Source organism: Oncorhynchus masou, chromosome 12 (assembly GCF_036934945.1).
Source record: "Oncorhynchus masou masou isolate Uvic2021 chromosome 12, UVic_Omas_1.1, whole genome shotgun sequence".
Classification (NCBI taxonomy): domain Eukaryota; kingdom Metazoa; phylum Chordata; class Actinopteri; order Salmoniformes; family Salmonidae; genus Oncorhynchus; species Oncorhynchus masou.
In genome coordinates this window covers 19,407,828-19,422,718 of record NC_088223.1, presented here as the reverse complement: position 1 = coordinate 19,422,718, position 14,891 = coordinate 19,407,828, and the positions used below count along the sequence as shown (strand labels likewise).

The 14,891-nt window shown below is 47.0% G+C and overlaps 1 protein-coding gene across 2 annotated transcripts in view; it reads left to right on the top strand.

Moving 5' to 3' along the window:
• vps50 (VPS50 EARP/GARPII complex subunit) overlaps positions 1-14,891 on the top strand; it is a 231,718-nt gene that overhangs the window by 54,093 nt on the left and 162,734 nt on the right. For both annotated transcript variants that reach the window (XM_064979831.1, XM_064979830.1), the window contains exons 10-11: positions 7,552-7,594; positions 9,388-9,486. In XM_064979831.1, coding sequence (XP_064835903.1) covers positions 7,552-7,594; positions 9,388-9,486 — 142 coding nt within the window. The remainder of the gene's footprint in view (positions 1-7,551; positions 7,595-9,387; positions 9,487-14,891) is intronic.

The following is a 14,891-nucleotide window of genomic DNA, read 5'->3' as shown; positions in this document are numbered from 1 at the left end:
AGTACTCTAACATGTTGTAGGGGTGAGAGGGTTAGCGGTACTCTAACATGTTGTAGGGGGTGAGAGGGTAGCAGTACTCTAACATGTTGTAGGGGTGAGAGGGTTAGCAGTACTCTAACATGTTGTAGGGGTGAGAGGGTTAGCGGTACTCTAACATGTTGTAGGGGGTGAGAGGGTAGCAGTACTCTAACATTTTGTAGGGGGTGAGAGGGTAGCAGTACTCTAACATGTTGTAGGGGTGAGAGGGTTAGCAGTACTCTAACATGTTGTAGGGGTGAGAGGGTTAGCGGTACTCTAACATGTTGTAGGGGGTGAGAGGGTAGCAGTACTCTAACATGTTGTAGGGGTCAGAGGGTTAGCGGTACTCTAACATGTTGTAGGGGGTGAGAGGGTAGCAGTACTCTAACATGTTGTAGGGGGTGAGAGGGTAGCAGTACTCTAACATGTTGTAGGGGGTGAGAGGGTAGCAGTACTCTAACATGTTGTAGGGGGTGAGAGGGTAGCAGTACTCTAACATGTTGTAAGGGTGAGAGGGTTAGCAGTACTCTAACATGTTGTAGGCGGTGAGAGGGTTAGCGGTACTCTAACATGTTGTAGGGGTGAGAGGGTTAGCGGTACTCTAACATGTTGTAGGGGTCAGAGGGTTAGCGGTACTCTAACATGTTGTAGGGGTCAGAGGGTTGTCGGTACTCTAGCATGTTGTAGGGGTCAGAGGGTTAGCGGTACTCTAACATGTTGTAGGGGTCAGAGGGTTAGCGGTACTCTAACATGTTGTAGGGGGTGAGAGGGTAGCAGTACTCTAACATGTTGTAGGGGTCAGAGGGTTAGCGGTACTCTAACATGTTGTAGGGGTGAGAGAGAGAGGGAGCAGCTCCCCCTTTTGTTTATTGATTATAGCCATCCACGTCAGATGGCATTTTCCCATCATCCCCTGACCTGCAGAAGACCACGAAATGGAAAGCCTGTGTGCGACTGCCTGGACAGTAAAGTCGTCTAATCTGTGTCCCAAATGACACTCTGTTCCCTATATAGTGCACTACTTTTAACCTGGGCACTCTGAAGAGTTGTAATGTTATTTGCTATCAGCCCTGGTGAAACGTTGTGCACTATAAAGATAATGGGTGTCTATTTGGGATACATCCTATCAACTCTACTCCTGACCAGCTCGATCCCAGCTTTCCCTGGGGATGTATTTGTTTCTGGGGACACTTATTTTGGTGTACTACAGGTTAGGGCCTGGAGATCAGGAGTGCAGCAGGGAGCAATAGAGATTAGAGATGCTCAGGAGAGCTGCTCTCCTCCACTCCCCCCACGGGGGTTCTGTCTTCCTGCCTGCGCCGCCGCCTAATGAGCGCAAATGTTTCGGGGTTTGGATGGCTGCCAGCTCAAAACACCACTGCAGATTCTCCCTCCACCCCTCTCTTAGCCACAGCTCTCTGGAGAGAATCTAAGAGTTCCCATTTAAATGAGCTTCTGAAAAATTATACTGTTCATGAAAGTCTAATTTCACCTTTTTCCTGACTTCCTCCCAAGGCTGGTACCAACTGATTTAAATGTTTCATTTTCCAGAGTTGAGGACGAAGCATTAGGGGGGATGGACGTTGATGAGCTGGCAATCTGCAGTGTCAACCACCTTACCCCTATCTCCTTGCCCCGGTCGTTCAGTCCGTTCAACTGTAGAATCAATTTAATTAAAGGACATCCCAAGGCTTTGAGGTCACAGGGACAGACTCTCTGACCTTTGATCCCTGAGAGTCCTTCCTGAACCAACCCTGACCTCTCCTACTACACTATATATATACAAAAGTATGTCGACACCCCTTCAAATTAGAGGATTTGGCTATTTCAGCCACACCCGTTGCTGACAGGTGTATACAATGGAGCACACAGCAATGCAATCTCCATAGATAAACATTGGCAGTAGAATGGCCCGTACTGAAGAGCACAGTGACTTTCAATGTGGCACCCCCATAGGATGCCACCTTTCCAACAAGTCAGTTCGTCAAATTTTTGCCCTGCCTAGAGCAGCCCCGGTCAACTGTAAGTGCTGTTATTGTGAAGTGGAAACATCAAGGAGCAACAACGGCTCAGCCGCAAACTGGTAGGCCACACAAGCTCACAGAACGGGACCGCCAGGTGTCGAAACGAGTAGCACGTAAACATTCTCTGTCCTTGTTTGCAACACTCACTACCAAGTTCCAAAATGCCTCTGGAAGCAACGTCAGCACAAGAACTGTTTGTCGGGAGCTTCATGAAATGGGTTTCTGTGGCTGAGCAGCCGCACACAAGCCTAAGATCACCATGCGCAATGCCAAGAGTCGGCTGGAGTGGTGTAAAGCTCACCAACATTGGACTCTGGAACAGTGGAACACGTTCTTTGGCGTGATGAATCACACTTCACCATGTCATGTACAAAAAATGATCTCCTTCCTCGACGGGGATCGGTCAACTTTACTCTTTTTGGCTTCGGCCCACCATCTAAACAAACTTTAATCTTTTGACCCTCGCTATTGCGGCCCAGTTGATTGGATGGGGGCATGCTCCCTCTTCTGTCTGCTGCAGTCTACGATCTGCTCCTTAGTTTTTGGGATGTTGAGGGAGAGGTTATTTTCCTGGCACCACTCTGCCTGGGCTCTAACCTCCTCCCTGTAGGCTGACTCATTGTTGGCCGACCGCTGTCGCGTCGTCAACATACAATGATTGAGTTGACACATGACGTTTCAAAGCTGTTTCACGCAAACGCATCACCATGACCTTGTCATGTAATGGAACATAACATGACACTTCTCCAGCAGACAGTCATCTGTGTTCTGCCATTTGCAGCCGTGACACAGACATCTCCATTTGTCAGATTCAACAGGCACATTTCAGAGCTAGAATATATTATTTTGTTCCTCTGGACCTCGAAGCCAGTTCCACTGCTTTTTTTTGTCATTGTTCCCCTCTAATCAGGGACTGATTTAGACCTGGGACACCAGGTGGGTGCAAGTAGAACAGAATACCAGCAGGCTCCAGATCAGAGGGTCAGAGTTGAATACACCTGATTTAGTTCATATCCTAAGCAGCGTTCCAAGGAAGTTAACAGGAAGGCTGCAGATGCCAGAACACAGACAACATATTGACATTGCCTCCATTTGAATGCTTGTCATCTTCTATGCTGTCCATAGTATAGCTGTCTGAACTACCATGCTTTCCCATGTCAAATAGTCCCTTGTTCTGAGAAAGGTCAGAGAATATAAAACCTACACATCCAGATATGTATATCTGGGTAATTGCTTTCTCTATTTTTCATCTTCTAATGTCAGATGGGGATGAATCCCTCCATTCAGATTCTTAAGATCCGGACACAATGGACCACTGAGGTGCTGGATACCCTAGTTTGGGTAGACAAACAAAAAAAGACAACAGTCACAGGTTTATGGTCTAGTTCCATTCTAGTGGCTTAAGCCTGGACAGTTAAACTAGACAGACAAAAGGACTGCCAGTTCAGACTGTTTCACTCTGCTCTCCTAATAGCATTGTTGGACTGTTATTTGGGAAGGGAGAGTTATGTGGTTGATGTGTTAGTGGCATTGGGGAACGGAGTCTCTCATCTTGTCAATGAGTTCATTATGCATATGAGGAGAATTAAAAACACCCCTGAGTCTTTCTCTCTCTCCCCCTCCCTCCCTGCCTGCCTCCCTTTTGCTTCGCGCTCCATGTTAAGATACTCTTCAATTACAGTATTCCCACTGACATCCTTGCCTTCTGTGGGTCCTTCCAACCCACCATAGGCGCCAACAGCCTGCCTGTGTCCCCTTCTGTTACGCTTTTCCCACAGCTCCTCTCCAACGTATTACCAATGTTAATTGAAAAAGGGCCCCTCCCCCTTTCATGCCCACAGCGCCTGACGAGGTAGAGGGATTTAGTTGAGTTTCTTTCTTCTCCTTTTTAATGCATTCTGTCTGATCATTAAAGTGGGGCAGCACACAGCAGGGGGTTGGTGCGTTCCTCCCTAGTCCTTACTCCCCCCTGTCAGTAGAGGTTTACTCAGAGAGAGAAGCAGTACACTCCATGTTAATTAGCCCTTTCAGTGAGAGAGAACATGTGAGAGACTGGATAAAACCATAGGAACAGAAATACTAGAATGGACTAAACATTGACTTGAATTGGATTGTCCATTCTAGTCATTTCTAATTCTATGATGAAAACAGCTGTACAGTGTCTCCTCTGCCTGCCCTGTCTCTGCCACTACCATGGCTGAAGTCTTTGCCTGCCCTGTCTCTGACACTACCGTGGCTGAAGTCTCTGTCTGCCCTGTCTCTGACACTACCGTGGCTGAAGTCTCTGCCTGCCCTGCCTCTGACACTACTGTGGCTGAAGTCTCTGCCTGCCCTGTCTCTGACACTACCGTGGCTGAAGTCTCTGCCTGCCCTGTCTCGGACACTACCGTGGCTGAAGTCTCTGCCTGCCCTGTCTCGGACACTACTGTGGCTGAAGTCTCTGCCTGCCCTGTCTCGGACACTACTGTGGCTGAAGTCTCTGCCTGCCCTGTCTCTGACACTACCGTGGCTGAAGCCTTTGCCTGCCCTGTCTCTGACACTACCGTGGCTGAAGTCTCTGCCTGCCCTGTCTCGGACACTACCGTGGCTGAAGTCTCTGCCTGCCCTGTCTCTGACACTACCGTGGCTGAAGCCTTTGCCTGCCCTGTCTCGGACACTACTGTGGCTGAAGTCTCTGCCTGCCCTGTCTCTGACACTACCGTGGCTGAAGTCTCTGCCTGCCCTGTCTCGGACACTACCGTGGCTGAAGTCTCTGCCTGCCCTGTCTCGGACACTACCGTGGCTGAAGTCTCTGCCTGCCCTGTCTCGGACACTACTGTGGCTGAAGTCTCTGTCTGCCCTGTCTCTGACACTACCGTGGCTGAAGTCTCTGCCTGCCCTGTCTCTGACACTACCGTGGCTGAAGTCTCTGCCTGCCCTGTCTCGGACACTACCGTGGCTGAAGTCTCTGCCTGCCCTGTCTCTGACACTACCGTGGCTGAAGTCTCTGCCTGCCCTGTCTCGGACACTACCGTGGCTGAAGTCTCTGCCTGCCCTGTCTCTGACACTACCGTGGCTGAAGTCTCTGCCTGCCCTGTCTCGGACACTACCGTGGCTGAAGTCTCTGCCTGCCCTGTCTCGGACACTACTGTGGCTGAAGTCTCTGCCTGCCCTGTCTCGGACACTACTGTGGCTGAAGTCTCTGCCTGCCCTGTCTCTGACACTACCGTGGCTGAAGTCTCTGCCTGCCCTGTCTCGGACACTACCGTGGCTGAAGTCTCTGCCTGCCCTGTCTCTGACACTACTGTGGCTGAAGTCTCTGCCTGCCCTGTCTCGGACACTACCGTGGCTGAAGTCTCTGCCTGCCCTGTCTCGGACACTACCGTGGCTGAAGTCTCTGCCTGCCCTGTCTCTGACACTACTGTGGCTGAAGTCTCTGCCTGCCCTGTCTCGGACACTACCGTGGCTGAAGTCTCTGCCTGCCCTGTCTCGGACACTACCGTGGCTGAAGTCTCTGCCTGCCCTGTCTCTGACACTACCGTGGCTGAAGTCTTTGCCTGCCCTGTCTCTGACACTACCGTGGCTGAAGTCTCTGCCTGCCCTGTCTCTGACACTACCGTGGCTGAAGTCTCTGCCTGCCCTGTCTCTGACACTACCGTGGCTGAAGTCTCTGCCAGGCTGCAGTCTCGACTGTACCCTGTTCAAAGGCACTTAAATATTTTGTCTTGCACACATACACAATCTGTGTCTTCAAGGCTTGAAAACCCTTCTTTAACCCGTCTCCTCCCCTTCATCCACACGGAGCGCCAAGTCCGGGACCAAAAGGCTCCTGAACAGCTTCTACAGCAAAGCCATAAGACGCTGAACAGTTAATTAAATGGCTACCCGGACTTTCTGCTTTTCACCACCTACCTACAGTTGAAGTCAGAAGTTTACATACACCTTAGCAAAATACATTTAAACTCAGTTTTTCACAATTCCTGACATTTAATCCAAGTAAAAATTCCCTGTCTTAGGTCAGTTAGGATCACCAGTTTATTTTAACAATGTTAAATGTCAGAATAATATTAGAGAATGATTTATTTCAGCTTTTATTTCTTTCATCACATTCCTAGTGGGTCACACGTTTACATACACTCAATTAGTATTTGATAGCATTGCCTTTAAATGGTTTAACTTAGGTCAAACATTTCGTGTAGCCTTCCACAATCTTCCCACAGTAAGTTGGGTGTATTTTGGCCCATTCCTCCTGACAGAGCTGGTGTAACTGAGTCAGGTTTGCAGGCCTCCTTTCTTGCACACGCTTTTTCAGTTCTGCCCACAAATTTTCTATGGGACTGAGGTCAGGGCTTTGTGATGGCCAGTCCAATACCTTGACTTTGTTGTCCTTAAGCCATTTTGCCACAACTTTGGAAGTATTTGGAATTTGGAAGACCCATTTGTGACCAAGATTTAACTTCCTGACTGATGTCTTGAGATGTTGCTTCAATGTAGCCACATCATTTTCCCTCTTTGTGATGCCATCTATTTTGTGAAGTGCACCAGTCCCACTTGCATCAAAGCACCCCCACAACATGATGCTGCCACCCCCGTGCTTCACGGTTGGGATGGTGTTCTCCGGCTTGCAAGCCTCCCTCTTTTTCCAAAACTATAGTTTGTTAACATGAAATTTGTGGAGTGGTTGAAAAACAAGTTTTCATGACTCCAACCTTCAAACTTCAAATGTACTTGTACATACCTCAATCAATCACCCCAGTACACTGACTCGGTACTCGTAGTCCTACCAGTAGTCCTTGTATATAGCCTGTATATAGCCTTGCTGTTTTATTGTGTTACTATTTTATTTGTTTCTTTTTGTTAATTTTCATACTTTTAACTGCATGGTTGGGAAAGTGCTCGTAAGTAAGCAGTTCACTGTAAAGTCTGCACTTGTTGTATTTGGCGCGTGTGACAATTAACATTTGATTTGATTGAAGTGGATTTAACAGGTGACATCAATAAGTGACCATAGCTTTCACCTGGATTCACCTGGTCAGTCTTTGTCATAGAAAGAGCGGGTGTTCATAATGTTTTGTACACTCAGTGTGCAGTAGATTCAGTTTGTTCTTTGATGTTGCCAACACCGTCCTCTAATCAACTAAGACTTTGAAACAACTGCAAGACAGCAACCTATAAAGACTAGATCCAGCATTCAGCAAAATGTTCTTTGTATCAGAAATGGCAAATCAAACTGAGAAAGTTAAACACTTTGAGTACAGCCACACGCAGTTGTTCAAGGTGTTGCCTTTCACTAGGGAAATGATAATGGGTTAGGATACGCCATTTGTGAAATACCATGTTGCTTTGTACAAAACGGACAATGGCTTTTTTTCCTGTCTCTGTGTGTTAGACTATGCTGACGACGTGTTTCTGCAGGTCAGGATGAGGGATACCTTAGAGTTTGAGGTCCCTGATGGAGGCCAAGTGAAACCTTGTCTCGTGTCTAGGTGATCAGCAGGGAACTGACCTAACAATGTCCTTTCATTCACAGTGAGTTGAATTCCAAGCTACAAGACACTCTGGAGCAAATAGAGGTACGGAGGAGCTTTTTTCCCTTGTTTCTTCTTTTTCTTTTAAAAAGAGAGGAAATCCACTCCACCTTTTAGTGTTCCGCTTTCATTAAGCCCATTGAGAACCAGATGGGGATACAGAGATATGGAGACAGGAGCATGGCTCGAGACGGGGATTGAACCATGGTCTCCGGTGCACGGTAGCCGCACATAGGTTTACTAACTATTTCTATTGGTTAAGAACACTGCGATTTATCATACATCTCAAAGGTTGTTTGATACTGAACATATTAAATATGAACATCACCTTCCCTGTAATTGTTTAAATGCCTACAGTTAAACGAGAGACTTAGTGTTTTATCTTGACATTGGCAGTTTTCTGTTTTTCCTGCTACATATTAACATATTTAAAAAGCCATTCCCACATCCACGCTTAGGGAGGTTCATTACCTGGATGCCATGTGAATGTGTGACACCACCACCACCACCACAGAAAGCGGTGTCTTGGTCTCAAAACTGATCCGCTGTGTGGCTCTGGTGGTCGAATGGTGGATGGCGGGTGTTGCTGGAGAGATGTAATTGGGAGGTAGCCAGTCTGGCGTGAAGCCCTTCCTGCTAGCTTCGGTGAATCTGCAACACGTTTTCTCATCATGCTCTTTAATCCTGCTTTCTCTACCAAAAAGTGCAGGTGTCTATGGAAATGCAATGCAGAAATCTGAATGAAGCAATTTGTATGTTCGTTTGCATACACATTCATAATTGAAGTATTTGGTAGGAAAGAAATGATAAAATCTACAGTATTTTCATATAAAATTCATAACAGTTGTAGAATGTACTGTGCTTTGCTGTCTCAAATAAAATTGCCATAGTGTGATAACTTCGAAGCACAATTTCTCTGCTTTCCATTCTTAGCCGGAACTACAGTATCTCCATCTTCTGCTGTAAACAAAATGTTGTCTAATTCGACACCGTCCCTGCCACCCTTTTTAAAAAAGAAAAACAACTCTTTTTTTTCTCTCTCCCCAATTTCGTGGTATCCAATTGTCTCATCGCTGCAACTCCCATACGGACTCAGGAGAGGCGAAGGTCAAGAGCCGTGTGTCCGCTGAAACACAACCCAACCAAGCCGCACTGCTTCTTGACACAATGCCCACTTAATCCGTAAATCAGCCGCACCAATGTGTCGGAGGAAACATTGGAAACACAGTACACCTGGCGACCGTGTCAGCGTGCACTGCGCCCGGGCCCGCCACAGGAGTCGCTAGTGCGCAATAGGACAAGGACATCCCTGCTGGCCAAACCGTCCCCTAACCCGGACGACGCTGGGCCATTTGTGTACCGCTCCATGGGTCTCCTGGTTGCGACAGAGCCTGGACTCAAACCCAGAATCTCTAGTGGCACAGCTAGCACTGCGACGCAGTCCCTTAGGCTGCGTCACTCGGGAGGCCCACTGCCACTGTATTTCTCTCACGCAGCAGCTCTGTTTAATGTTAATAGGGCGCTCCTTTGACCTTGGGGAGGCTGAGTGTGTATCTCTCGTCCCCTCCAGCAACCTGGCTCTCCCTTGCTCTCTCTGACTGACATGTAGTCTGTGTCCCAAATGGAACCCAATTCCCTACGGAGTGCACTACTTTTGGCCAGAGCCCTATATAGTAGTCCACTAAATATTGAATAGTGTGCCATTTGGCACTCAGACTTTAAAGACAGCAGCCTCAGCCCTCCATTATGGAAGCTGTTGCTAATTCTCTTGGCCCAAGGAGTTGATTCATGACTGTATCTCTCCTCCATCCCCTCATTCCCCTCTACCCACCAAACAGGAGCAGCTGGATGTGGCCTTGTCTAAAACCTGCAAGCACTTTGATGTCTCCCACTACACCAGAGTTCAGCTGGCGTACACCCTCCTGGAAAAGACCCAGGTGAGAGACCTCTAGCAACAGATCTCTGCTCTGTCGGCTTCCTCCCTGATCCTTTTGTCATCCTTTTCTCCCTCTTCCTTCTGTATTGTTCTCGATCTCTCTTTCTCTCTACCTACCTGTGTGACCTTAACGTCTCTCCCTCTGATGTGGTGAGATGATTCATTCCTGGGTTGACGCCCGTTTTGGTATCCCCCTTTCCTCCCCCTTCCCTCTGTTGTGCTCCCTGTTTCTCCCTCCATCTCTCTCCTTCTCTCTCCCCATGGTGTTGATCAGAGGTGATGATTCATACCGGGCTTGTGTTTTTTTACACCGTCTTCTCCCCCCAATACTTCCTGCAAATCACAGATCTGTCACTGGTAAAGCTTTTCCACCACACACACGAGATGGGGAAACATCCCCCTTTTCCATGGGATTGATTTTGGGATGACGGAAGCACACAATTGCGTAGACAGTTTGCGACAAGCTGTCACCATCACAAAGATTGATTGTATTGCTTTGTTCAGGGGACTGTCAGGGGTAAGAACTGCCACCAAAAAACAACCCTGGAGATATGGCAGTGTATTGTGGTGTCAAATGATGTCTGTCGGCCTCCGTGTCCATCTGTCGCTGGAGAGTGAGAGAGAGAGAGAGAGGGCGAGCTTTGTGTATCTGTGTTTTTTTGTGGATGCTTGTTTTTCTGTGTTGTGTGCGTGCCCTCGTGTGTGTGAACTCTCATTAAAGAGTGGGTGTCTGTATTTTTACACGTGTGTGTCAGTGTAACTCTGTACTGAGATGGATGGTGTGTGAGGGCTGAGATGAGTCAGCTGTTATCAACTGTCAGTCTCTTGCACACACACTCACACCCCACTTCACCACGAAAATGAGCCAGACATCACCAGAAAAGCTTCCACCACTTCCTTCAGGGAAATTCATCACTTTTACTCACTAAGGGTGAGGCTCACAGAGATGTGTGTCTGTGTGAGTGAAGACAAGCACTGCAGATCTCTCTGAGTATTCCTGCCTGAAACTCTGGCAAAGTATCTGGTTTGTCGAACAAATCTATGTCTAGGCAGGTAGCCTAGTGGTTGAGTGTTGGGCCAGTAACCTAAAGGTCGCTGGTTCAAATCCGCAAGCCGACTAGGTGAAACATCTGTTGATGTGCTCTTGAGCAAGACACTTAACCCCAATTGCTCCTGTAAGTCGCTCTTGGTAAGAGCATCTGCTAAATTACTAAAATGTTATGCAAATGTCTCAACTTTTCAGCACAGTGCACTTTTAGTGTCGTGGTAAATTATAGGTGTTAGAGAAGACATAAGCTTTGTTTGAATACCCTTACTCATCAAGTATGTGGTATACAGTATGTTAGTATGCATTATTAGTTAATTTTAGTATACTGTAAACGAACGGTGTCCTTTCAGTTGAGTGTACTAGCGCGTACCGGAAGTTGATGCTGTTATGCAACTTCTTGCTAGCTTGTTAGCATAACAAATGACAAGTTTAGACATCTTACAACTTCCTTAACAATGTCCACTGAGAACGCACAACGATTCTAAGAATGACATAAATGATCAAGTCATTAAACGTTGGGTAGTTAGATAAAATATAGCTAGTTAATATACTGGCAATACTGTCAATGTTAGGTAGCTAGCTAACATATCGGTACATACAAGCAACTGCTGTATTGTCAGCCAACATAACATGTAACATACCTTATTTGAAAAGTCATTACTTTTTTTATTACATTGCTCAACATGTTCTTAAATTTGTCATAGTTGGTACAATTAATTGTACTAACATTTTGTATCCACGTTCGTCAGACTCCGGCTGCATATTTTCCGCCATTTTCTTCAAATCGGAAAATGTTATGAAGCCACGCCCATTTTTGGAATATATGCATTATGGGCCTTAAAAGCACAGAAATATTGTCCACTGCTTGTATACTTCGTAGTTTGACGAATGTAGTACGACATCTGGGAACTTTTGGCATACTAACTATATCCATACTATGACCAATAAGCGTACTACATACTCAATTTACGTCACAAATAGTATAGTTCGAATGAGTATTCTAACACAGCTATAGAGCTTGTCTTGTAACAAGTCATTCGTTTACCTGGTAGACAAACAGGCAAATAACTCTTATGCCCATAACATGACCTGTACATTTCTCCTATTGACGTAGCTACTCGTGTAGGAAACGAAAACATGCTGACGTGATGATTAGCGTATCTATTTGATTGACACCATCAGCCATGAGACGAGAGTGGCTCTTGGCTCCGGAGATTGCGTCATCAGCAGATCAGGAGCTTTTTGGAGTAGGCTATCCACAATCACAATGGTTGTGTTCTCCACAATGATAAAAGCCAGCAGGGGAGTAGTGAGTGTAGTGCATATGCTCTCAAACTCAAATACCTATTGTTGACTGGCTCAGAGCCCTTTCGCTCTTTGTTGGGGCGCGTGACACACACACACTACGCTCACTATGTTCACTGTATCCATGTACACAGCAGATTGCTGACCTTCAGGCCCTGGTCTAAAGTATAGGGCTCTGGTCAAGAGTAGTGCACTACAAATCAAATCCTATCAAATTTGATTTGTCACGTACACATGGTTAGTAGATGTTAATGCGAGTGTAGTGAAATGCTTGTGCTTCTAGTTCGACTGTGTAGTAATATCTAACAAGTAATCTAACAATTCCCCAACAACTACCTAATGCAAACAAATGTAAAGGGGTGAATGAGAATATGTACATGTAAGTATATGGATGAGCGATGGCCGAGCGGCATAGGCAAGGTGCAATAGATGGTATATAATACAGTGTAATATGAGTAATGTAGGATGTGTAAACATTATTAAAGTGGCATTATTTAGAGTGGCATTGCATAAAGTGACTAGTCATCCATTTATTAGTGGCCAGTGATTGGGTCTCAATGTAGGCAGCAGCCTCTCTGAGTTAGTAACTGCTGTTTAACAGTCTGTTGGCCTTGAGATAGAAGCTGTTTTTCAGTCTCTTGGTCCCAGCTTTGACACACCTGTGCTGACTTCGCCTTCTGGATGGTAGCGGTGTGAACAGGCAGTGGCTTGGTTGGTTGTTGTCCTTGATGATCTTTTTGGCCTTCCTGTGACATCGACTGACTGTATGTGTCATGGAGGGCAGGTAGTTTGCCCCAGGTGATGTGTTGTGCAGACCGCACCACCCTCTGGAGAGCCTTGGGGTTGAGGGCTGTGCAGTTGCCGTGCCAGGCTGTGATACAGCCCGACAGGATGCTCTCGATTGTGCATCTGTAAAGGTTTGTCAAGGTTTTGGGTGACAAGCCACATTTTTGTCAGCCTCCTGAGGTTGAAGAGGCGCTGTTGCGCCGCCTTCACCACACTGTCTGTGTGGGTGGACCAATTCAGTTTGTCTGTGATGTGTACGCAGAGGAATTTAAAACCTTCCACCTTCTCCACTGCTGTCCCTTCGATGTGGATAAGGGGGTGCTCCCTCTGCTGTTTCCTGAAGTCCACGATAATCTCCTTTGTTTTGTTGACGTTGAGTGAGAGTTTGTTTTCCTGACACCACACTCCGAATGCCCTCACCTCCTCCCTGTAGGCTGTCTAGTCGTTGTTGGTAATCAGGCCTACCACTGTAGTGTTGTCTGCAAACTTGATGATTGAGTTGGCGGCGTGCATGGCCACGCAGTCGTGGGTGAACAGGGAGTACAGGAGGGGGCTGAGCATGCACCCTTGTGGGTCCCCAGTGCAGAGGGTCAGCGAAGTGATGTTGTTTCCTACCTTCACCACCTGGGGGCGGCCCGTCGCAAAGTCCAGGACCCAATTGCACAGGGCGGGGTTGAGACCTAGGATCTCCAGCTTGATGATGAGCTTGGATGGCACTATGTTGTTGAATGCTGAGCTGTAGTCAATGAACAGCATTCTTACATAGGTATTCCTTTTGTCCCAATGGGATTGTGCAGTGTGATGGCGATTGAGTTGTTTGTGGACCTGATGGGGGTATTCAAACTAAAATGGGTCTAGGGTGTCCGGTAAGTTGGAGGTGATATGATCCTTGACTAGTCCCTCAAAGCACTTCATGATGACAGACGTGAGTGCTACGGAGCGGTAGTCATTTCTATCAGTTATCTTTGCCTTTGTTCCTGTAACAATGGTAGCCATCTTGAAGCATGTGGGGACAGCAGACTGGGATAGGGAGAGATTGAATATGTCTGTAAACACACCATCCAGCTGGTCTGTGCATGCTCTGAGTGATACCATCTGGGCCAGCTGCCTTGTGAGGGTTAACGCATTTAAATGATTTACTCACGTTAGCCTTAGAGAGGGGGTGTGGGGGGTGTGGTTCTTGTTAGCGGGCTGCGACGGTGGCACTGTATTATCCTCAAAGCAGGCAAAAAAGGTGTTTTCGTTTGTCTGGAAGCGTGATGTGGCTGGTTTTCTTTTTGTAGTCTGTGATTTCCTGTAGACGCTGCCACATATGTCTCATGTCTGAGCTGTTGAATTGTGGCCCCACCTTGTCCCGGTACTCGCATTTCGCTTGTCTGATTGCCCTGCGAAGGGAATAACGACACTATTTATATTCAGTCTTATTCCCAGACCTCTTTCCATGGCTAAATCTGTTGGATCGCACTTTCATTTTTGCACGAATGCCGCCATCCATCCACAGTTTCTGGTTAGTGTAGGTTTTAATAGGCACAGTGGGTACAACATCTCCAATGCAATTCTTTATAAACGCACTCACCGAGTCAGCTATAGGTCGATGTTGTTCTGAGGCTGACCGGAACATATTAAGTCTGCGTGATCAAAACAATCTTGAAGCGTGGCTTCCGATTGGTCGGACCAGCGTTGAATGGTTCTCGTCACTGGTACATCCTGTTTGAGTTTCTGCCTATAAGACGGAAGGAGCAAGATGGCGTCGTGGTTGGATTTGCTGAAGGGAGGGCGGGGAGGGCTTTGTATGCATCGCGGAAGTTAGAGTTGCAGTGGTCAAGGGTATTGCGCATAGCGCAATCAATATGCTGATAGAATTTAGGTAGCCTTGTTCTCAAATTTGCTTTGTTAAAATCCCCAGCTACAGTAAATGCAGCCTCAGGATATATTGTTTCCAGTTTGCATATAGTCCAGTGACGTTCCTTGGTGGTCGTCTTGGTGTCTGCTTGAGGGGGAATGTACACATCTGTGACTATAACGAGAATTCTCTTGGTAGGTAAAATGGCCTGCATTTGATTGTAAGGAATTCTAGGTTGGGGGACCTTGAGTTACTGTCTGTTGTTATGATTACACCATAAGTCGTTAATCATGAAGCATACACCTCCGCCCTTCCTCTTCCCAGCGAGGTGTTTATCTCTGTCGGTGCGATGCATGGAGAAGCCCGGTGGCTGAACCAATCCCGACAATTTATCTCGAGAGAGCCATGTTTCTGGGTAACATTC